Source organism: Musca autumnalis, unplaced genomic scaffold, assembly GCF_047663935.1.
Source record: "Musca autumnalis isolate F117 unplaced genomic scaffold, ASM4766393v1 scaffold_1, whole genome shotgun sequence".
NCBI lineage: Eukaryota > Metazoa > Arthropoda > Insecta > Diptera > Muscidae > Musca > Musca autumnalis.
The window spans coordinates 107,932,877-107,958,455 of NW_027411644.1; the positions used below are offsets into that span (position 1 = coordinate 107,932,877).

The window sequence follows — 25,579 nt, forward strand, 5'->3', positions numbered from 1 at the left end:
GTCATTTGGTTTAACCTTCTTCATTCCCTTTTGGTATGAGCTTGGTTTCGGAGTAGAGAACGATTGTACCTTTTTGCTTTGGACAGTAGGTTTCGTCACCTTTACTTGTTTGCTTCGGATGAAGAAGATTTCCATTTCAGTATGCAAATTCACGTCTCGTCTCACGAATTTGCCTGTCGTTGGGGTTATCTACTGTTGTTGCAGCCTCCTCGGATTCCCCATTACCAGTCAGATCCCGTTGCATCCTTCCTGCTGGATCACAAGCACTTGATCTCGACGACACATGGCTTGTGGTCTCACCACCGTTTGTCGCTGATATTGGGTTATGCACAGTGCATAACCGCTTATTTTTCCCCATTTTCAAATCTACTTATATTTTTGTCTGTAAAACAGATTATGCAGTTGCCTCTAAAAATCTATAACATGATTTTTTGCATGACTTCGTTTATACTGGCAAATCGCGATTACATTACACTACATAAGCTTTAGATGCCAAATGCTATGGCAAAAATACAAACGAATGACACAGATCTTTAAAACATTTGTACTGGCATGTACCACTCTCATATTATTTTTGGATTTTTTTTCTAAAATTCCCCGGAAAAGGATGTAAAGTATTGACAACAAGCTAACAGCATGTGGTAAGAATCTCAAATTTAAAAATCGAAAACTAATAACTCAAATCAATTTTATGAAAACACCCACTAGTTTGCATGAGCCAAGAAGGGGTAAACCCAAAAGTACACTTTATTTGCCAAAGTCAAAAGTCAGCAATTACAAGAAATTACAAACTGGGAAATATCAAAATAAAATAATCTTTGAATTGCTAAAGCCAACTAGGAATGCTGAGGCAATGGATTTCGAAGATGAAAAACCAAAGTATAGGTTTCAATTTTAATCAGAGACGAAGGGGTATGAGTCTGGCTATCACAGATATGGCGAAGTCTCTTACCGTGCTATACCCCAAACATTCCAAGTTGACAGTTGTTGTTGGCAAAACTAAATAGTGTCACTACAATTCCTACCAAAACTACTATCACCCATCTGAATAAAGGCCACGCCGTATACCACCTTCATGCTCACATTTTATTGAAAATTCTCATGTTTTATGCCAAAAAGGGGACACAAAGTCATAAATCACCGTAAGAAAACAAGCGACAACGACAACTATCACAATGGCTGAGGACAACAAATAACGGCATAAAAGGAACAAATCTTGAAAGGATGTTAAATTGTATACAAATGATTTGACATGGTTGTATAAACATGCAAACGTCGTTTCATCTTGCTGTGCTACTTGGCTCACCCTCCTTCTGGTAATGTCATGCTTTCCTTTCACTGATAAGAACAATATTTGCAAGGGGTGATTTCTGTTTTTGGCATCCCGGCATCATGTGGGAGTGAGCCCGCCACTTTGAGTGTGTTGTTGGAAATAATCGCAATATCTTGCATATTTTACCATCCCTATAATAACTATGAGCTATGTTCGGAATATATAAGTTCAAATTAGACAAATTAAAGAATCATTGATATTTACTGAAATATTGGCTGTTATAAATGTAAAAAATGGTTTAAAGTGAAATAAGTATAAAAAGACAGTGAGCTCTTTATGTCATACAACAACATTGGAGAAGATCACCGCAAAAAAAACTGTACTAGTAGCGGATCAGATCGAACCACAGTAAAAAATGAAGAAAATCGAAAACCTCATTTTGAAAATGTCCGATTTAACTCAAAAATCCCCATATATATTCTTGATCAGCATTAAATTCTATGTCGATTTAACCATGCCCATCTGTCCGTCCGTATATTGAAATCAAGATAGAGGTCGCAATTTTTACGATAGAGATCAATAGTTTGGTATACTAGTTTCCATTACTGCTAGGATTTTGGATACAGAACGCTTGGAACGGCACCTCCCGATTTTCGGTATTTTGAAGATTGTGGCCTCAATATCCCACCGAAATAGCTGAAAGTTGGTATTTAGTCTTCGTTGGGGGTACTAAACTTTCCCCAAGAAATTTGTCGGTGGACATACCTCGTCTTTATATAGCCTCCGCAGAACGATACATCCCGATTTCCGGTATTTTGAAGGTTGTGGTATTTAGTCTTCGTTGGTGGTTTACAACTTTCCACCTTAAATTTGTCGGTGTAGGTCCACACCTTCATATAGCCCTCATAAAGAAGAACCTTCCGATTTTCGGTATTTTGAAGGTTGTGGCCTCAATTTCTCACCGAAATAGCTGAAATTTGGTATTTGGTCTTCGAAAGGATACAAAGCTTTCCACCTGGAATTTGTCGGTATAGGTCAACCTCTTTATATAGCCCCCATAGAATAGCACACCCGATTTTCGGTATTTTGAAGGTTGTGGCATCAATATCATCAATTCGATTCCATAGAAATGACTGAAATTTGGTTTTTAGTAATCGTTATGACTATAAAACTTTCTACCTGAAATTTGTCGGTATAGGTCCACGTCTTTATATAGCCCCCACGGAATGCTCCCCCGATTTTCGGTATTTTGAAGGTTGTGGCCTCAATATCCCACCGAAATTGCTGATTTTCGGTATTTTGATGGTTGTGGCCTCAATATCCCACCGAAATGGCTGTAATTTCATATTTAGTTTTCCATGGGAGTATAAAATATTGCAGAAGAGAATTATCAGTATTGGTGAAATGTACTTAGTCCTCTTTGGGACCAAGAAATTTTCCACCGAAATTTGTCAATATAGGTCCACGTTTTAAAATTTGTATTCGACAAGGGTCTAAAAGATGCCTACACATAATTGTGGCTAAAGAGGCACGTTTTAATATAGATGCCACTGAAGAGATATAGCGGATTCGTAGAAATTGGTAGAAACAAGTAAAAAGAGTATCAGTCGGCTTGGCCGACAGAGGTATACCCTCATCCTCGGACCTAAAGAAAAGAAGTAACACACAATACTTCTGACGTCTATGTAATACGATGTAGAATGTTTGGACCAAATCGGTTTCTCCCTTCGAGGGTTATCTTACGTACTACCCCGCCAGAGGTAACAATTTTGGCGCGATGCGGGAGCTTAAGGTCACAATCTCATCCACCCAATCTTCTGGAAGCTTGGGTTGAGGAAATCGTGGGCGACCAAAGGTTACCCACATTACTTCCTACGTAGTAGAGATCCCCTAACGCCGGGGTGTCAGGCGAACTCGTTCCTATCGGTTTTTCAAGGTTTGTATTAGAACGGAGCCTCATTGAATAACCTGGGCTCCTCAATGCAGTATAGACTTAGTTGTCAAGTCCTTGCCATGGTACTGGAGGGCTATGCCATGGTCGACCTCCATTCCCCCAATAAATTAATGACTTATGGATTTGAACTTTTTAACAAACAAACTAAAAACCCCAAAACCCAAAGTTGACAACAAACTCGCAACGCCCATGGATTATGATATGTCCACAGCCATATCTGACGTTACTCTACCTACAGTTGACAGGACATTAGCTACGGGAGGGGACGGACTACTAATATCCAAAATAGGACTCATCGAGAATAGTCTTGCTGAGCACAGCAGACAGATCCTAGCCATACTGGAGCGGCTGGTGGCCCCAATTCTGGTTGGATATGTGTTTCTGCCGAGATTGAGGATAGTTTATCTGACGACGAACTCAACAACACGTCCGTTCCAGCGGCTGCAGTTGCAGATGAGCTGTCCCCCGACTCAACGGAAATTACAAAACCTGCGGGTACGGGTTTACCGGTGACCCGGGATATCTGTATATCGGCCGGAGCTGACAAGCCAAACCTACAGAGACAATACGCCACGAAGGAAGGAACCCCGACCAAAGTTTTGGACGATAAGGTTCCCACCACCTCGAACAATACCGTAAGTCGATTAACAATAGAGAAAAGCGGTTATCGGAAGTCAATGCACTATCTTAGAAAGTGCGTCGGCATCTCGGTGAGGGATTGCAAATTAATCAAAATCAACCTTAGTGTAGTGAACAAATTTGAGAGGAAGTATCCTCACCTACCTAAGAGGAATGCTGAAATTGATAGGCACTCCCTCATCCAGATGGTCGACAAGATATTGCTGTCGTCAACACACGTTCCTACAGCCCGCAAGGCTCACAACACGAGCGATACTGGCTTGACTCAGCCACCTATGTTGTCATCACCTTCATATAAGAAACCTCAGGATTCAGGGGAGGGGAGAACCGGAAAGCCTGTCCCAGCACCGGACTCTGTATCTGGGTATGTGGTACCGCCTAACCCTACTTCATCGAAAAATCCGGTGAAGAGGTTTAGATCTACGGAGGAACCACATCCTAATGGCAAGAGACCCACTCCGAGATAGGACTCCAGGCCATCTACCTCCTCTACCCGATACCAAGACGACAAGATCAGTGATAGACACTGGCGGCTGATCGAGAACCAGCTGCGTGACATAGTGTTTGCTGGAGAGGGGGGCCTCCCAAGCACACTCAATTCGGCAGTGCCACCTCATACAGAGGCATCAAGGTCATCTGCTGTGAAAACAGGGAATCGCTAAACATCCTTGTTGACACAATAGATGGCCTTGGTGAACTCTGGAAGGGCTGTCAAATGTCGGCTGTGGGTGTGAATGAGATTCCCAGAAGAACGCTATTGACGACATGGATTCCACCGCCCGCGGTCGACCCAGCAAGAATACTGAAAATACTCGGAAGACAAAACCCCAACCTCCAAACCGGCTCTTGGAAACTTGTCAGCCACAGTCCGGAGGGTGAGGGCATCGTCATAAGTGTGTCATTTGTCACACAAGCACAGGAGTACCCACGGATTCGTGAGGGAAAACTGCACTTTGGCCTAGGATGGATAAGGATCCGTCTAGGTCAAAGACAGTAAAGGAACGACAGCAGCTGCCGCTTCGCATCATGCAGATCAACCTGCATCACTGCAAAGCGGCTGCTGCTGAACTTCTACTTTCTCTCACAAAATCCGAAGTTGGCATTGCTCTGATACAGAAACCTTATCTTTACAAAAATAAGGTTGCCGGCCTAAGTGATGGCAACTATACTACCTTCGCCACATCCAGCGGAGACAAGGTAAGAACCTGTATAGTTGCCAAAAAGAATCTCAATCGCATGTATCTCTCTAATTTTAGCGAAGGAGATATCACGGCTGTAAAAATGCAAGATCGGTCACAAAAATCCACCATCTTCGCGTCAATTAACATGCCATATGAGAGCCCTGATGCACCTGGCCAACACGTAGAGAGTCTCATAGAAAAGATGGGGAGCACTTGCCGCATCATCATGGGGTTCGATTTCCACTGGGGAAGCAGCGATACGAATGCTAGAGATGAGTCCGTATTCGCATTTATACTAAACCATAACATGAGAATATGTAATAGGGGAAATGAGAGTACTTTTCAAAATAAAAATAAGAATAGAAAGATATTGACATAACCCTCATTAACAAAGACGAATCTCACATCATTGACTGGAAGGTGTCCAAAGAGTGTTCCTTTTCCGATCACCGAAAGATACTTTTCCAAGTCTCTATTAACGGAATTCGGCATCCACCACACCACGCATCGTTGAAATGGGATGACTGTAACATGGTATTTCCGATTCTGAATGGGTATAAAAGATCGATGTCTCATTGGCATTAAACCTTGTTAAAATAACTTGACATTCTCCAGTTAGCATATGCCACTTCTCTTAGGAATAAGCCTTGACGTAGCGCAGGATTTAGTACTTTCATAAACGAAAGGAAACTAATTGCTTTATTTTACCTCAATACAACTCATGGTGGAGGGTATAAAAAGTTCAGCCCGGCTGAACTTAACGCCTTTCTTACTTTTTTTAAACATAATTCATATACAAATACTAGCCCATCAATAATAATATCATAATGTCCTCCCTTATGCTTTCTGGAATGTTTGTTTAAAATTAATATTATAATGCCCTCTTTATACTTGAAATACAACAAAATTATTTTAATTTCATTTTTCAGTTCAATGCTCTAAATTTTTGTCGGTCAAATTTCCCTCAAAACCATCAACGATTAAATGAAAATGAACTCTTTCTTTGCCGAGTCAATAAATAAATCGCAAATCGTAGAAAGCAATAAAAATTCAAGTGGCAAAATGTATATTCCGATTTCCAAGTGAATGATAATGACATTGTCTAGCGTTAAAGTGTCGTCTCATTGCCCCAATAAATATTTTTATTATTCTTTGCTACTTATCTGCAGTAGTCACTTTAAATTATCCATTTGTACGACTTTTTATTGCTCGTTATCTCATCAGTTAACACGCTTCATAGGGTGAGTATAGTGATATCATCTATCGGACGCCATGGCATTCAGTGATTTCGTGCAACAATTGAGGAACGTTGAAATCGAAAGAAATTCAAAGTTATTTTCCATTGGTGCAATGATAGGTACTGACATATTCAGAGATAGAATTATTCGAATATATGTATGTATAAGGTATGCTATGGTCGATCTTAGCCGGTTACATTTTATAGCTACCTCTCTACAAAATTGAACGGAGACACTTTTCGACGTCACAATGTAATGTGTTAAAAATAAATTTCAAAATTCTTTGCATACTTATATATATATATATACCCACTATACATACTTATAAACTCGCTGTCAAGTGTATGAATGAACACTTGAAATTTTCTAAAATTGTATCACAATTAGCGTAACTGTAATAAACTTACTGTAACTGTAATAAACTAAGTTGTAACTATAACTAGCTACTTGTGTATGCAGAACACTATACTCATACATAGTTTATATTTCCTGAAATGTACCTTGAACTTGGACTGGTGTTATCATATGGTCGGTATCATGCTTAAGTGTCCCATATGCCATTTTCCCGTTTTGATATAATCGCATTTTCATGTTTGCGTCAAAACTGTTTGGAGCTGACTGAAGAAAATATTTATATTTTTGACTAAATATATTATTAATAGTATATAGAACATCTTTGCCAAAAGTTAGAGTAATATCTGCTGGAATAAAATAGTTATAGATAATTTTTTAAAAATAGCATTTTTGTCGAATTGTTCCATATCCACACTTATGACACAAATGTAAAATATTGTAAATCACATGGAACAAAGTGACAAATAAATGTTCCCATCTTTGGCTCAATACATTCAAACTTTCTAAATCGAAAATTAAAGTTCTGAATGTATTTTTAAATTCGGAATGTATTTTTAAATGTATTTTTAAATTCGTAGGTTATTAAACTATTAATTTCATACTTGAAATTAACATAAGCTTTCGGGCCGAAGAATGGATATCTTGGAAACTAAAGCCGAAGAAAGATCATACGCCAAAACCCTGGAATCCACCTATATCTCAAAAAGTCAAAAATGGCATATGGAACACTTAAGCATGATACCGACGATATATTGACTTCAGCATCATATATTTGCTTTCTGTCTGCACACTTTATGAGGGTGTGTTTTGCGAAATCGTGAAAGCGACTCTAGAGATGATTCAGAACATTTATACAAATTGACTTTGATTTTAATCGTATTAGTCGTTTTTTCCTTTCCTGGTCAAAACTCTTTAACTTTTGAACAGACATAGATATTTTCATAATTTTTATTTTTTTCAACAGATAACACAATTAGCGAATCCCATATATATAATCCCATATATACAATTTGGCCAGGAAAATCGATTTCTGAACCATTACGGTTACCATTATGATTACTTTCGAGAAGAAAATACTCCTGTGGTCCTGGTTAAAGTTATACAGTTTAATTCTCGAGGAAGCCAAACTTATCCATATAATGATCTCAATGTTAAAAAAGTAAGAACGCCGTTAAGTTCGGCCGGGCCGAAATTTTTATACCCTCCACAAAAACTGTATTGAAGTAAATATTAACAATTAGTAATTGCTAACTAATAATATCTTAACTGATGATAATCACTTAATTGATAATTTCCTGCGTGGAGGTTTTCTATCCATTGATATACCAAAATACCATGTTACATCCTCTTCAGAAGGAAAATGTAGCAACACTCTTTAAAAGAGCTCATCAAATTACAGCAATCTCGGTTCGAAAATTTAACAAAAACCCCTCGAAGTACATAAAATTGGGCAATACCGGTCCATGGGGGTTAGACTAAAACCTACATATTACACTATGCAACACTGAAAATGCAAACAACTTCTAGTATGCATTTTTTTTAATGTACATATTTAGACTACAAAAACCCTAGTAGGGTTTTGTCCTGTCAGTTCCAGTTCGGATTTTATGGCCTCATCTAAACCGGGCTAAATATACACCCTTTTGCATTTCTCAGGCCTTTATCTCAGCAACGAATAGGAATTTGGCCTTGCTGTCTTTAGCAATATTGTAGCCCAAAACTGGTAGAATTTATCTTTTGAACAGACCAAATAAGAAAAACTCCATCTTGGGTATCAAAATCTATAAAATACTAGCGGACCCGGCGAACTTCGTCTCGCTATTAAGGAATAAAATTTCATACAAAAACTCAATTTTAGATTTTTCCAATTTTCCGACTTTTCCAGAGAGATTTTCCAAAATTTTCTTCCGTAAAGACCTTCTCCTCCAAAATACGAATAGCTGACAAAAAATTTTACAGAAATCGGCCTAGCCGTTCTCATTTTATGAATTACTATAAATTTTTTACACCATTTTTATATATATAGATAGAAAATTTCACATAATTGCTGAAATTCTGGTTAGTATCGGCTAAACTATTGGGAGTTGAACCAAGTAACTTTTTGCAAAAATCTTCCAAATAAAGTTCTCAACTATTCTTTAGAATATTCTGAAACTCTAAAATGCTTACTTCATGTTGTTTCAGCGGTATTTTGCATCATATCTTTTACAACACGTATTTCAAACACAGTTCACACCAACAGTTTATTTTCGCATTTCGGATTTCACTACATTTTTGACATTTTTATTAAATTGTCGTTGAAAAATGTACTGAAAACAACGTTATAGAGGCATTTTACATTTTTGTTTATTACATTCCAGGGAATATTTTTCCAAAGGCAAATATTCAGAAAAAATTAACGGTTTTGGAGATACGGTGCGAAATGTATACAAATTGTGGAATTTTTGCATATATTTTGAAATTTGAGGCAATAAATGTAGTTTTTCGAGTTCATTATTTCTCCAAATATTTTATTCTTGTCCTTATCTACAAATTTGCTTCAGAGGTCAGAAGAAGATTCGCATTGATTTCAGAGATATAGCCCCGAATTTCTTTAAAAGCTCAATATTTAACCATGTTTAGATGGGGCCATAAAAGCCGAACTGGATCTGACACAACAAAACCCAACTAGAGTTTGTTGTCGTTTTGGTCTGTACTTTCAAAAAATCCTCACTTGGAATTGTTTGCACAAGATCACCTTAGAAATATTGCACAGTGTTATTGATAGTTATATATATATGTAAAAAAAAAACCTTAATGAGCCCTTCGCGTTTCTGATTCCTGGGATTGAACTGAGCAAAAAAGTCCACTGGACCATATATCACCGTGAAAATCGAGCCTCCCGATTTTGAATTTGAATTTCTCATAAATTTCAAAATAAATATTGAACAAAACAAAAAAACATTATATTTTTGAAAATTATGAGAAATTCCTTTATAGGGTTTTTGTGGGGTTTTTCAGACATAAACCACTATAACTTAGCCATTTGTTAACCGATTTAAAACAATAATAGCTTATTCAAAATACATTATTCACCCCTTTAAAAGGAAGAAGGATCAAAAGAAATCCGTTGTGGAAAAAATAAGATATGCCCGTTTAAATTTGAAAATTTAAGAAACCCAGATTTTCACTACTTTTACCGTTATAAAAAAATAAAACGAAGTGATCCAAACGAAATAAAGGCATTGTCGTTGTCCATGGATCCCAACACGATATAATTTTGCATCAGAACACTTGAATATTTTTCGGGTCAAATTTTGTAGCACAATGTCATTTATCGACATTTTCCGAAAAGTTTGCACATTCTTAAGGCCAAAACTGCCTGAAGGAGCGTTCCAATGCTTTTGCGATGTATTAGAGAGTTTTCAATTACTGTCTTGGCTACAATGTTTGTCTTTGTGTTGGATCGAAAATCTCAATGGTTTGGCTGTTATATGCCAAATTATCCAAAAAACGTCAATAAAAAACTTAAAGTCAAAATCGGGAGGCTCTATTTTCATCGTAGACATATGGTCCAGTAGACTTTTTTGCTCAGTTCAACCCTAGGAATCAGAAACGCGAAGGGCCCTTTAAGGTTTTCAAATCGCCCCGGCCTAATATATATTGATGGTTTTTTGCGACTTCAAAAATTTTAAATCGAGTGGTAACCTTACATGGGACCTTTGACAAAACGTAGACGTACGCTGTCTGATTTTTTTGCAAAGAATATTTTTTTATAATGTTTTGTACCCCTGGCTTAAACTTTCAAGGTATCGAAAATCGGTGAGTATCGTTCCATGGGGGCAATACACTGAAAGAAAAATTTTCATTGATTTTGAACCAATGTAGAGTTTTATTGAATAAATGAAAAGTTTCATTAAATAAAAATAATAAGTTTCTTTAATAAAAAAAAACATTGTTCCACAACATCCCATACGGGACAAGGGAGACTTCTCTCTTATCAATGAGTGCACCCGATTCATATTTAGCTCAATGATATGGGACCTACTGTTTATCGCCGAGTCCGCATGGCGTGTCTTAAGACACCACTTGTGGAGAAGTTTTTCAAGCTGAAATACTCAGGAAATGTCGCCAACATTACTGAGGGGTATTTTGCCACCGTTGAAAAATGTTTGATGTAGCCTGGCCGGGGAATCGAACCCCCGACCTTCTGTGTGCAAGGCGGGCTTGCATACCATTGCACCACGGTGGCATATATTTCTTTAATATTCTAATGAAATTTCCTCAATTATGCAATGATACTTCTTAATTAATTCAATAGAGTAGTTAGAAGTTACAATTCTAGTTTTGCTATGAAACTTTCACATTAATGCTATGAAACAATAATGAAAGTTATTTTATGAAACTCAATGAAACTTCTTCATTAATAAAATGAAGTCTGACGTTGGTTTAAAATCAATGACAAATTTCATTGATACAACGTAATTTTCTTTCAGGGTATGAAGCACTATACTGACAAATTTGAGGTGGAAAGTTTTATACCCCCAACGAAGACTAAATACCAAATTTCGAAGACTAAATACCACAAAGTCCAAAACACCAAAAACCTTGAAAATGCCGAATATCGGGAGGTATAGTTCTATGGGGGCTACATGAATACGTGAACTTATGCCGACAGATTTCAGGTGGAAAGTTTAATAACTGCAAGGAAGTCTAAGTGCCAAATTTCAGCCATTTTGGTAGAATGATAAGGCTTAAACCTTAAAAATATCGAAAATCGGGAGGTATCGTTCCATGGGGACTATATGAAGACGTGGACCTATATCGATAAATTTCAGGTGGAAGTCTTAGTACCACATTTCTACCATTTCGGCAGTATTATGAGATTAAAACCTTCAAAATATTGAAAATCGGGAGGTACCGTTCTATGGGGTCGATATGAAGAAGGGGACATGTACAAATTTCGGGTGGAAAGTTTTATACCACCAACGAAGTCTAAGTACCAATTTTCAGCCATTTCGGTGGTATAATGAGGCTAAAACCTTCAAAATACCGAAAATCGGGAGTCACCGTTCTACACTCTAAATTATTTGTTGAAAATCACAGTGATTTTCTGTTGATTTTTTAGGAGGGGCGTAATAATTAACGCATTCTAGTGCAATTTATGAAAATGTGTGATTTCAAATACAAATTAGTGCAAAAACAGTAGTTTCAACAGAAGATGCTTGAAATTGAACACAAACTGCTTAATTTCAAATACAAAGTGTTGCAAAAACAATAATTGCAGCAGAATGTGCTTGAAATTGAACACAAACAGTAGCAAATTCATATTGGCAAAAATGTGTATTTTTCAAGCAGAAGAACAACAAAACTAAAAACACACGTGTTAGTGGTGAATTGTTTTTTAATAAATCACAATTAAAATAAGAAGTATATAAACAAATTGTAACCAATTGCTTAAAAGCCGATGATGTTGTGCATTAAAGTGTAAAATATTCTTTTAGTGTCATAAATAATTGTTATTAATGTTTAAAAGTCTGCAACCAAATGTTATATATAATTAAATATATACAGTTAATATATATTTACTTTAGTTAGCATTTTAAATTACATAAATGAAATAAGTTATGTTTTTATATAAATAAAACAATTTTTTCTGTATTCAAAATGTAGTTTTATTGTAAACATTCAGAAATTATTTGGGTACTTTTGCATATATTTTCATAAGAAGTGTGCAAAATTAGAAAAAATTATGTTTAAATCGCAACTCAAAATGTGTAAATTTTAAACACATTTTGTGTAAATTTGTACAACAACAAAGCTGTTGAAAATTACTCATTCTTGTGTCGCATCTTGTTGCCTGTCATTATCATTGTGAAATTCAGCAGAAAAAGTTAAGAGTGTGGTGTGTTCGTGAGTAAAATTCTTCGAAAGATCTACGGGCCAAAATGCGATGACGGTAAATATCGACGTCGTATAAACCAGGTATCGGCACCAATACAAATGAAGAATGTACGGTCACACGCATACGACATCGAGAGTGTAAATTTCGCTCTCTCCACAAACATCGTGTGGGTTAATGCTTTGCTAAAATTAAAAATTATTGAAACAAGCGACAACATAACCTTCTTCATTGACTTCTGAATGAAGACTGAATGGTGGTTGTTCCGCTGTTACTCTCATCAAGGGCACGTGTGTCCCTTTTTGCCGGATGCTGGTATAAACCACGAGCTGTATCTGCTATACAACAACAACATACATACACGTTTTGGTATAGCCCCCATATAACGGTACTTAATATTTTGACTAAATTTCTCGACCAAATCGGCTGCATTTTGAGGTGTAGGGTTCCAAGTTGACAAAACATTATGGCCATAGGTTCTCGTTTTGATATAACGGTACCTCCCGATTTTCGGTATTTTTAAGATTTTACCTAAGTTTTTCTTCAAAATTAGCTGAATTTTTGCATTGAGTGTTCCCCGTGGACAAAAAAACATTTGTGATAAAAATTATGAACACAGGTCCATGTTTTGATATAGCCCCCATAGAACGGTACCGCCCGATTTTCTGTATTTTGAAGGTTTTAGCTACATTATCCAACCGAATTAGCTGATATTTGGTATTTAGTCTTTGCCAGGGCTGCTAAATATTCGTACAGAGAATTGTTGGTATTGGTCCACGTGGAACGGTACCGCCCGATTTTCGGTATTTTGAAGTTTGTGGCCACAATAATCCACCGAAATGACTGAAATGTGGTACTTAGTCTTCGTTGGGGATATACAACTTTCCCCCAGAATTTTGTTTGGATAGATCCACGCCTTCATATAGCCCCCATAGAACGGTACCTCCCGATTGTCGGTATTTTGAAGTTTATGGCCACAATAATCCACCGAAATGACTGAAATGTGGTACTTAGTCTTCGCTGGGGGTATAAAACTTGTCACATGTCTTGACGCGCTGAGTCAATCTGGCTATGTGTGTCCGTCCCTCCTTCAATCCGTCCGATTGTCCATCTTAACCTTGTAATCGCGCTACAGGTCGTAATTTTGATCGGATAGTCACGAAACTTTTAGGGTTAACGGGAGTCCCATAGAGGAAGAATCCTATTGAGTTTGGTTATGCTATAGGACTATAGGCCCAATGGCAGGTTTCTGAGGCAAAAAGTCTATTTTTGAAGTCATATATTTGGATAAAATAGTAACGGGATTAGATTCTTAAAACTTTGAGCCACTTAAAAATAAAATCATTTCAACCTGGCAACGCTTCATGACCACATACCGTGCTGTCAAAGATATTACATCTTACATTGTAAAATTTTATAAAAATCTATCAAACGAAGAACAAATTTGTTTCGCTTGACAATTAAAAACCGCTAACATAATAAACAGTTTTTTATGGATATCACGTGTAAAGGTATGTAAATTAATATTCTGATTAAGAATTAAAAAAGTTATATTTGGTAAGGAATATTTGATGTAGACGTGTGTTGTATTTTTTTTTTGTAGTTTATATGGTTTTTGGAATAGAACTCTCGGTATTGCGCGGTATTCGCGAAACTATATACATATATGTGGTAGAAGGTAATAGTGAGTACTATATGTGTAGAAAATTTTATCCCCGTATGGATCCGTAAACTTATAGAAAAATGCTTACAGATAGCTTGACACTTAAAAATTTGGATATTTTTAAGTATTGGGCTGGGCTGGGAGTGAGCCTTGTCAATATGACACAAGTCGCGAAATTTGATAGTTATCTTAATCGAGTTATGCCAAACATTGAAATCTTTTATGTTCAAGATCTCTTAATTTAGTAATTGGGACTACAAAAACCTACAATATTTAAAAATCTTGACCTGTAATTATAAAGTATTCAAAAACTGAACGCGATCGTGCCAGACCTGAATAATTTTCTATATATATGTAGATATATGTAGGTTTGGTTACCTTACAGTTTATAATTAAAACACTTTGGTTCATGTTTATATTATAAAATAGTTTATTATTATTAATGGTTCAGTTATTTAGATTAAATAAAGTAAGCAATTATATTATAAAATAGTATTTACACGAAACATAAAATAGTTCACAAAATATTCATTTTTAAACTTAATACTTCAAACATCACTTTTTAACATCGAAAATATTTGAAACTTCTAAACTTCTATGTGCACTTCTAAACACTTCGACTTCTAATTAGCGACTGTCCTCGATCGTCATGAGTGTGCGCTCGTTTTACTTTTTGTGACGTTCGCTTTCCTGTGATATGTGTTGTGTGTCGTCGTTGTCTTCGTTATGTGCTGTGTATTGTCTTCGTCTACGCTACCCAGCAAAAATTTGGATCCGGTAGTCATTACGTAACCCTTTACAAAGTAATGTAAACAAGTTTCTTTTCGCATTACAGGTAATCTGAAAAGTAATGGGTTACTTCTTAAAAAATTTACAAGGTAAACTTACTTACTTTACTCCTCCCTAAGTAATGACGACGGTGGCACAGTGAGTGTGTGTCCGACTATAAATCCTAGGGTTGTGTGTTCAACGCTCACTGTCACTTAATATTCGTGTGCGTGGCATAGTGTGTAGTGTCTTTGGCTAGAAATCATAGGGTTCGTGTATTCAATTCGGGCAGACAGCGAAATAAAATAAAGTAAAATAAAAGTAAGATGTGTGATGAAATTAAAAACAAATTCTCTCCTACATATATATACCTGAACCGATCAGAACCAAATTTTCTGGAGGTTGATTATTAATTGATCAGGATGTACCATATCAAATTTTAAAGTCATCGCATGCAAATTGTGTCCTTAGTGCGGCCTAAATATAAAATCGGTTTAAACATATATACGAAAGCTATATCTATATCCGAACCGATTCCTTCCAAATTTTGCAGATATATTTTTATGCTCACTATAATAATCAGGACGAAATTTGAAAGGTCCAGCAGCTTCCAGTGACTTGTTGCCTCAAAAACCTGTCATTGGGCCCATAGTGTGATGGTCGGATAATATTCAGGGGTCGGAATGGGCTAAAAACTTATATGGAGAACATTCAACGTTTTTACATTGTTGCAAAGTATGTGGTTAAACAATGGAGGTATCGCAAAAGTCGGTAATGCATCCCATTTTTCCATTTTTTGGAATCGCGTACAGGTTGCAATTTTGATAGGATCGTCAGGATCAGTTTTTGTGGTTAATAGGGCTCCCAAAGAAGAAGAAGAAACATATTGAGTTTGGATGAGGAAAATATCGCATTTATTATGATGCAAAATAGATTGGCGCACATCTCACCTTCCCATTATTTATTTGAATTATACTGACGAGTATCTTAGCTTTGTTTGGATGCGTTTCAACAATGAACACATTCTGAGCCTTAAAATTTTCGCCATTACGTTACCAAAATTGTTGATGTTGAAAAAGACGCTGGTATATCCCAATTTCCAATTTATGGAATTTTATTTCCATGTCAGACCAGCAAAGCTTTTAATCAGTACCAAGTAGATGTCGACAGAAGTCAAATATAAAATTAAATATCAATTATTTTGGCTCAGTTCGCCTTAAGTCATTTGGTATAAAAGCCAGATAGGTGAAAACTTTAGTAAAATGTTTACGAGTGAAAAGCTTATGTATAGTGGTAGTGGTGTAGGGTATCATATAGTCGGCCCCGTCCCGACTATAGCCTTTGCTCATTTGTTTTATTATGGGGTCTGTTAAACAGATAAGTTCTACTACTTTAGGACTATAATATTGCAAAAGACAGCAAGGCCAAATTCCTATTCGTTCCAGAGATAAAGGTTCTAAAATTTAGATACAATTCCATATGTGCGCGACAGAAATTTCGAGGTATCTTCAATATACAAACTTACCACTATCGATACAAGGCTAGAGCATTAACTCACCCTTTTATTTTACAAATATAAATGAGCTTGAAGATTTGTATCAAATAGATTACAATTGACTAAAAATAGACATATACCACTATCTGTTGCTGATTTAGAATGTACAATGCCATACATATTTGTTAAACAATAACCTATAGTGTATACATTATCATGTGACAATTGAATTTGTATAAACATGTATTTATCAATATTAAATCAATTGTTATACAATTGCATTAGATGTTAACATAAGTAGGTACTTCAATATACATACAACCCCGTACATTTCCTATAGGGGATAGATAAATAATCCTGATAATAATGATTTCTGTTCTCTGTGAATATAGACTTTGCTATATTAAAGTTGCCCTCAGTGGTCTTTAACTTAACTATCTGATTGAAACGTGGCGCCACATGCCCTTTTGATTTTCGCTAATATTTTTTTGCTAAAATTCATTTCGTATGTTATTTACTAAAATTATTTATTTTATTTTCGATTTTTTTATAATAACTACAAATACATAGATAACAAATAACATCGTACAACTTATACATAATTCGTATTTCGTTTTTTTTTTTTTTTTTTTTTTTTTTTTTTTATTTAAGCAAATATTACATTGGTTGCTTAACTATTACTACAACTAGTCTCAATTACATAGTGACTAACTAGTAGTTTGGATACATCTTAAATTAGGGTTGATAATTTAACTTAATATTATTAATTAAGGTAAATAAATATAGAATAATGGAATAATAAGGATCAATCTAAACGTTGGAGAAGATCAAATGGTTTCTTACGATTCAGTCTTCTAATAAGAGTTGATGTTTGTAGAAGTTTTTTAGCTTCAGCGTTTTCATGTTGGCTGAGACGTGTGTAGTATTTCTGAGTGCAGTCAAATACTTCCTCTTTGACTGTATTCATGTTTAGATCCCTGTGTAGATCGCTATTTCGCACAAACCAAGGTGCCCTGACGCAGTTTCTTATAATTTTGTTCTGGAAACGTTGAATCTTTTGAATTCGTATTTCGTGAGATTGAACTAAAACTAAATCATAAATATCAGCTAAAATTACAAATATATATCAGTGTTCTGAAACGAACAGCATAGACTTTTGCCTCGGCATACGTTTTTTTTTTTCTTTCTTAATCTACTACATCGATTGAAACGTGTGAAGGCGTCTGATGTCTAGACATAAATGTAATTTTATAAATAACACTTGTGAATAGGGACGCAGCCATAGGCGCCACCCAATAGATCCAGTGATGGTTGAAATCCAGCGACCATAACGCTGGACCAAAAGAACGTGCTGGACTCATGCTTCCACCACTAAGATTACCCTGTAAGAAGAAGTGAATAATGGTATAATTAGAAAATATTAAACGTGAATTTTATAAAGAACTTTAAGGGGATAGAGAGGAAAACATTTTCTCGTAAAGATGTTAAAAACAATTTTCATAAGGAAATAAAACAAATAAAAAAGCGTTAAGTTCGATCGGATCAAATTGTTATGTTTAAATGTTTTCTTTCTGTTACAAAAGTATCTGCCTGTCCACAATTTGTGGTGGGGAGGTTTATTGAGCGCTAGGAGTCCTAGATTAAAACTTCAAAATGAATACTAATTTTGCTGGGGAACTTTTTTGACCACTTTAAACTCTAATTGCCAAACTACATCCAAGTTCGGCCGAAAACGTAGATAAAAACTTCAAAATATTCCGTTATTCGGGGGCTATTCCAAAACGTGAACCTATGTCCACAATTTTTGTTGAAGAAGTTTTTTGACCACATTGAAGCCTAAATGTCATATTTCGTGAAATTTTTGCCGAAAATTTTGATAAAAAAACTTCAAAATACTTAAAATCGGGCAGTACCAAATGGGGGCTATTCCAAAACGTGGTCCTATGTCTACAATTTTTGTTGAAAAAGTTTTTTGACCACATTGAAGCCTAAATGTCATATTTCATTTCAAAATACTTAAAATCGGGCAGTACCAAATGGAGGCTATTTTAAAACTTGAGGCCTATTCCAAAACTTGGGGGGTTATTCCAAAACTTGAACCTATGTCCACAGCGTTTTGACCGGAAAACGGGTGGTACCGTTATATGAGGAATATTTGAAAACGTGGACCCATCTCCACAATTTTTGGTGAGAATATTACATAAAATTTTGTTCGAAAACGTCGATGAAATCTTAAAAATACCTAAAGTCCGGGTGCTGTTATATGGACGCTGTAACAAATCATGCATCCACGCAACTTCAAATGTTAAATTGCAGGTAGTTCGGTCAAAACTTGTTGCCAAAATTCTCAAAATACCGAAAATCGGAAGGCAATGTTATGTGGGGCCCATATCAAAATTTGGACCTATATAGATAATTTTTGGTGGGGGTTATTGGGACCATTAAGGACTTCAGATGTCAAATTACACCTATTCCGGTTAAAAAATTTTAGTTAATATCCTCAAAATACCGAAAATCGGGAGGTACGGTTCTATACCATATATACCAGCAAAGTTGTATACCATTTCGGTGCGATAATGAGGTCACAACCTTCAAAATACCGAAGGTACGGTTCTATACCATATATACCAGCAAAGTTGTATAGCCATTTCGGTGCGATAATGAGGTCACAACCTTCAAAATACCGAAAATCGGGAGGAAAGATGTATACCCGCAATGAAGAGTGAATTCCAAATTTCAGCCATTTAGGAGGGATATTGAGCCACAACCTTCAAAATACCAAAAATCGGAAGGTACCTTTCTATTGGGGCTACATGAAGACGTTGACCTATATCGAAAAATTTCAGGTGGAAAGTTTTATACTCCCAACGAAGATTGAGTACTATATTTGAGCCATTTCGGCGGGATATTGAGGCCACAACCCTCCAAAATACCGAAAATCGGGATGTACGTTTTCATTGGGTCTTTGTCAAGACGTGCACCTTTACCGACAAATTTCAGGTGGAAAGTTGTATACCCATAACGAAGACTAAATACCACATATCAGCCATTTCGATGGGATATTTAGGCCACGACCTTTAAAATTCCGAAAATTGGGAGGTGTCGTTCAATGGGGGCTATATGATGTATACCCCCAACTAAGACTAAATACCAACTTTCAGCCATTTCGGTGTGATAGTGAGACCACAATCTGCAAAATACCGAAAATCGGGAGGTACCGTTATATAGGGGCTATATTAAGACGTTGACCTATACTGACATATTTCTGGCGGAAAGTTGTGTACATCCAACGTAGACTAAATAAAAAAATTTCAGCCATTTCGTTAGGATATTGAGGCTAAAACATTGAAAATACCCAACATCGGGAGGTGCGTTTCTATGAGGGCTATATGAAGAAGTTAACCTATAACGACAAATTTCAGGTTGAAAGTTCTATACCCCAACGAAGACTAAATACCAAATTTCAGTCATTATACTCTACTAGCGGACCCGGCGAACTTCGTCTCGCTATTAAGGAATAAAATTTCATACAAAAACTCAATTTTCGATTTTTCCAATTTTCCGACTTTTCCAGAGGGATTTTCCAAAATTTTCTTCCGTAAAGACCTTCTCCTCGAAAATGCGAATAACTGACAAACAATTTTACAGAAATCGGCCTAGCCGTTCTCATTTTATGAATTACTATACATTTTTTACACCATTTTTATATATATAGATACCACAATGTGGAAAAGGGTATTATAAGTTTGTTTTGGTAAAAATTCATGTAACACCGCGAAATATTCGTCGGAGACCCCAATGTGGTGTACCAATCTTCATATCTCGACGAGATAAAGCGATTTTGAGATGTGTGTCCGTCCGTCCGTCCGTCTGTCCATTATAAATTGTAAACACGCTCCAGGCCGCATTTATGACCGATCGTCACGAAATTTTGTATGGAGGTCGGGTTCAGATCAGAATAGATCCCTATTCTTATTGGTGATGATCGTGAAATATTTAGCGGGTGAAATGGACCAAAAACATAATATTTATCCAATTTTCTAGCGGCTCTGTAGGTCTCAATAATAGTCCGATCAACGCGTAATTTTAAATAAGGTAAGAGTATATCACAAAGGAGAAGCTTGCAATTTGAGATGGCGATCGGATAATATTTAGAGGGTTAAATGGACCAAAACTTTTGTGTGAAAATTGTGAAAATTTTTAATATACAACTTATATCTTAATTCCTGGAAGTGACATTCCGGACAAGTGAGATATACTTGAAACTGGAACGCTTAACCTTTCAATTGATATATTGGTATGCATGATCAGATAACAGAGTTACAGCCTAATATATTCCGTTATTTGTTTGTAGTGTAATAATAAACTCGCTAGAAGTCGCAATTATACATCGATAGGCACGAAATTTTGCACCGGGTAAGAGTATAGGTCGAAAAAGATGCCTACAATTTTCAATGATGATCTGATATTCTTTAGCGGGCGAAATGGACCATTACTTTTGTATGAAAAATATAAAAATTTTATTTTTGGTCGATATTTTAATTCCTTGAGGATATATTTCGCAAAGCAGCCTACATGTAGGAAAAAACTACTGACCTTTCCTCTGATGTAAATTGCAATAAAGTGTTTGCTAGATAACGGGCCTACTGCCTAATATATAATGGGTTCTGTGTAGAGAACCACATTTTTATCCCATGCTACATATTGTCTCTCCAAAAGTTTATGTAACACCACGAAATATTCGTGCTAGACCCCTTATTTGGTATGCCAAAATTCATATCTCGACGAGATAAAGCGATTTAGCGATGTGTGTACGTCCATTAAAAATTGTAAACAAGCTTAAGGCCGCAATTATGGACCGATTGTAACGAATTTTTTAGGGAAGTTGGGTTCGGGCCAGAATAGAAATGATTGGTTTTTGCTGATGATCGTGAAATTTTCAGGGAATGAAATGGACCAAAAACAAAATTTTAACCAATTTTGTAGCGGCTCTGTAGGTTAAAATAGTAACCCGCAAAATTTTAAACAAAGTTTGAGTTTATGATGAAGAAGAAGCGTACAAACCAACGTGAAGGTCAGATAATACTTAGCGGGTTAAATGGACTGAAACCTTTGTGTGAAATTGATAAAAATTTCAATAACGTAGCGGTTAAACAACGGAAGTAGTAGTACTACATAAGTGGGTTTCATTACATTTTAGTTTGTGTGAACTAAATTTTCCTTTCCTGCTACAAAAATGTCATTGTAACTTTTTGGTTTTGGCCATTAGTATTATACATTACATCTCTGACATTTGATAATTAAATTTTCACAATCATTGAAAAGAAGTTCCGTGGAGAGCGATTGTCCAGGGATAGTGGTATAGGGTATCCCATGGTCGGCTCCGTCCGACTATAGACTTTTATTACTTGTTTTAAATAAATAAGTACCTAATTTCATCCATTTCGGGGCGATATGGAGGTCACAACCTTCAAAATACCGAAAATCGGCAAGTACCGTTCTACGGGGGCTATATCAAAACGTGGACCTATATCTACAAATTTCAGGTGGACAGTTGTTTACCACTATCAAGTATTAAATACCAAATTTGAGCCATTTCGGTCGAATATTGAGCACACATCCTTCAAAATACAAAAAATCGGGAGGTACCGTTATATAAGGGACTATTTGAAGACGTGGACCTATACCGACAAATTTCAAGTGGAAAGTTCTATACCCCAACGAAGACTAAGTACCAAATTTCAGCCATTTTAGTGGTATATTGAGGCCACAACGTTCAAAATGCCGAAAATCGGCAGGTTCTTTGGGGGCTAAATGAAGATGTGGATCTATACCGACAAATTTTAGGTGGAAAGTTGTATACCCCCAACGAAGACTAAAAACAAAATTTAGCTATTGTAGGGGCGATATGGAGGTCACAACCTTCAAAATTCCGAAAATCGGGAGGTACCGTTCTATGGGGAATATATGAAAACGTGGACCATTTTCAATGCCATACATACTAGGAGTAATAGAAACATCTACCCCAAATGGTAAAGCTCTATCTTAAACATTTTCAGCTGTATCTTGATTTTAGCAGACGGACGGACTGGCCGACCGACGGACGTGGTTATATCGACTTGGAATTTTGTGCTGATCACGAATATATATACTTTATAGTAGAGTTGTGTAGTTCCGGAACGAACTAGTTCCAAGGAACTATTCCGGACAAGGAACTATTGGAACTATATCCGACCTTGCATTTATATAGTTCCTTTAGTTCATATAGTACCAGTCCTACATTTAATTCCTTTCATTTGTATAGTTGATTTTTTCCTTTAATTCCACACTCACTTCGATCTTTCTCGTTCGGTTCGTTCATCATTCAGATGCAATCACATTGTAAAATAAACGTAAATCACATCTTCGTTACATCGCTGCAGTTTATTTATTTGTATGTAAATTAATCCACCATAAGATGAAAACGAACAAAAAAAGAAAAATTCGTTAAACTACTTCACTCTCGGAACTATTTGGAACGAAGAAAACAGAAAGAACGATGAAAGAGAAAGATTCATTGAACTATATCGCACTCGGAACTATTTGGAACTATGGAACTATATTAAGGAACTAGTTCCTTTTAGAAAAAGGAACTAGAAAGATCGATCCGCTCCAGGAACTAGATTGCCCAACTCTTCTTTATAGGGCCTCCGACGATTATTTCAATGTGTTACAAACGGAATGACAAATTTTATTATACCCTCCATATTGTGGATCGATCCGAGACGTTGCCTTCAGCTGGATTAAGTGCAAAAGTATAGTGAATCCTTAAAGGACAATTATAGTCCATCTTGGAACTGGATCTAATTTTGGTAGTCATTCCTTTCGTGCCAACCAAAATTACATCTTTACAATCAGAATAACAACGGCTACCTTTAAAGAAAATTCATCTCTTAAACTGCATTGAAACGAATATTGTGAACGTTTCTGAATGAGGTTCTAACGAGATGTTGTCCGAAATATACCTCCTTGGAACTTGATATAAGTTTGAAAAAAAAAATATCAATCATTTTAGTTGGTACCGGCAGAAGTTTTTGAAACTTTTGGTCCACTATTTCAGCCACATATCCTGAATTTTATTTTGTACACTGTCTTTTATAGACATCTCAATACCAACCCATAGAATTATTTCGATCGCCAAGTAGGACCAAATAACAAATTATGATCCCATGTTACATACTTCTCTAATGTTTAAATTCAAATAAATATTTTAAAACAATTCTACTTACCGCTGAAAATAGCAGCGTTCCAACGGTTAAACCCAATCTCAGGGCCAAAGAATCTTGATATTTTGCATTTTTATCATCCCACGTTGCACAGCAGACGGCAATTAGTATACAGCTAATAACAAATTCGATGACAAAAGCTTGACCCGTACTAATGTTATTCCCCGGCAAGGTCATACAAAATCCATTATCCGTAGAGACAATTAATTTGAGTAATCCAAAACCAACAACGGAACCCAAAATTTGTCCCAAAAAATAAGCTGCAATCATGTAGGTCTTTACAACACCACAAATCCAACCAGCCAATGTTACAGCCGGATTAATATGGCCACCGGACACATGACCAAAACACTGAACAGCCACCATTACCATTAGGGCCATATTCAAACTATATTGAAAATGGGAATTGTCAAAAAGTTTTGTCTCCAAGGCACCCATGCAACCGGTAAATAAAACCATAGCGGTACCGAAAAATTCCGCAAAGAAACATTGTAGCACCAACTTCAGGCGATTATCCATTTCAACGGGTCGATACGTTGTTTGTGTTTTAATCATAAGACAAAAAAGTAAAATACGACAGAGTATGTCTACACACCGCAAGCTTCGAAAACAGACTAATTGTCGGGGTTGTTTGTTTTGACTAAAAGAAAACAGTTGTGCGAATGCTTTATATGACTGCGGCTAAGGGAAGCATAGCCATTAAGCAATGCTGGGTGGGTAGTTGACGATCAACAAAACAAAGAACGTGGCGCGTAGATAATACAAATCGGTGCAATGCACATTGTTAACTGCATTGGGAATAACGTCTTAAAGCAATGTTCTGCTTACGAAATTGTGCAGAGAAGTTTCTCGTTTTAAGGGTCGATGAGTAAGTAATGGGTGTGTTTTTATACATTGTTGTAAATATTTAATATCAGAGCTTCAAAGAGGTTACTTATATCGATATTGAGAATTATAGTATTACATGACCATAATATCAACCTAACTTTTGCTCGACCTAGATATTGACTTCGGGTCATATTAGATCATGGACCATTAATTATCAACAATTAATACGGAATTGCTGAAGATATAAATATATTCATGATAATGGAGGTTAATAGAGGTTTGCTGATAATCGATCTGCTCTAGTGTAGTCTTTATGTTACAACCGCAGATATACGACTTTTAATGGTGTATATTTTAAATAACGATATATCTTACAGAGATATATTGATGGTAAGCTCAACCTAATCCAGAATCGATGTAAGAACGTCCATAAACGACCCTGTATAGAATATTTCATAGCGCGTATTTCACTTCATATATAAGCTTCAACCTAACGAAGCTTTCGATCGGCAAAGGTTGATTTTGTTCCAATTGAGACTGTGATACTCATCCCTACTGGAACACCAAATATGGGAGGGCTTTGAGAAACCTCAGCTAAAGATTCTAAGCTGCAATTTAGAAAACTCGATCAAAAATTATGCTTTCGAATAGATATCACCGATGTGATATTTATTCCCATAAGAACGTTAAAAACTTGGGTTTGGGCGTCGGGTTAGTAACCCTCCCCTAGAAAAAACAGCCTGCTATGAAAAAACGAAAGAAAAGGTAATCAAACCCCTCTAGAGTTGACGAACCCCGCAAAGGTTTTAAGGACCATGATCTGCGAATCTGCACCTGGAATGTTCGAACTCTTTATAGAGAAGGTGCAGCTTACGCATTGGCAGATGTACTTGAAAAGTACAAGGCCGACATTACCGCCATACAGGAAATACGATGGATTGAGAAAAGCGTCACAACAACACCTGAAGGTGATGCACTGTATTATAGCTGTCATGACACAAAGCATGAGTTTGGTTGCGGATTTGTAGTTGGTCGGAGGT

General features: G+C 36.3%; 1 protein-coding gene across 1 annotated transcript; it reads right to left on the minus strand.

Moving 5' to 3' along the window:
• Positions 1–16,954: 16,954 nt before the first annotated feature.
• Positions 16,955–24,347, minus strand: LOC141390734 (aquaporin-4-like). Its single transcript, XM_073963668.1, has 2 exons — positions 23,715–24,347; positions 16,955–17,828 (listed from the first exon to the last, which is right to left on the minus strand). The coding sequence occupies exons 1-2, from the start codon at positions 24,264–24,266 to the stop codon at positions 17,634–17,636; spliced, it is 747 nt and encodes a 248-aa protein (XP_073819769.1). The 5' UTR covers positions 24,267–24,347; the 3' UTR covers positions 16,955–17,633.
• Between the last annotated feature and the right edge of the window lie 1,232 nt (positions 24,348–25,579).

Coding starts and splice junctions, on each gene's coding strand:
- LOC141390734 (XM_073963668.1), bottom strand. CDS start 24,266: ATGATTAAAACACAAACAACGTATCGACCCGTTGAAATGGATAATCGC. Junction 17,829..23,714: donor GAACGCTGCTATTTTCAGCG/GTAAGTAGAATT, acceptor TTCTTCTTACAG/GGTAATCTTAGTGGTGGAAG.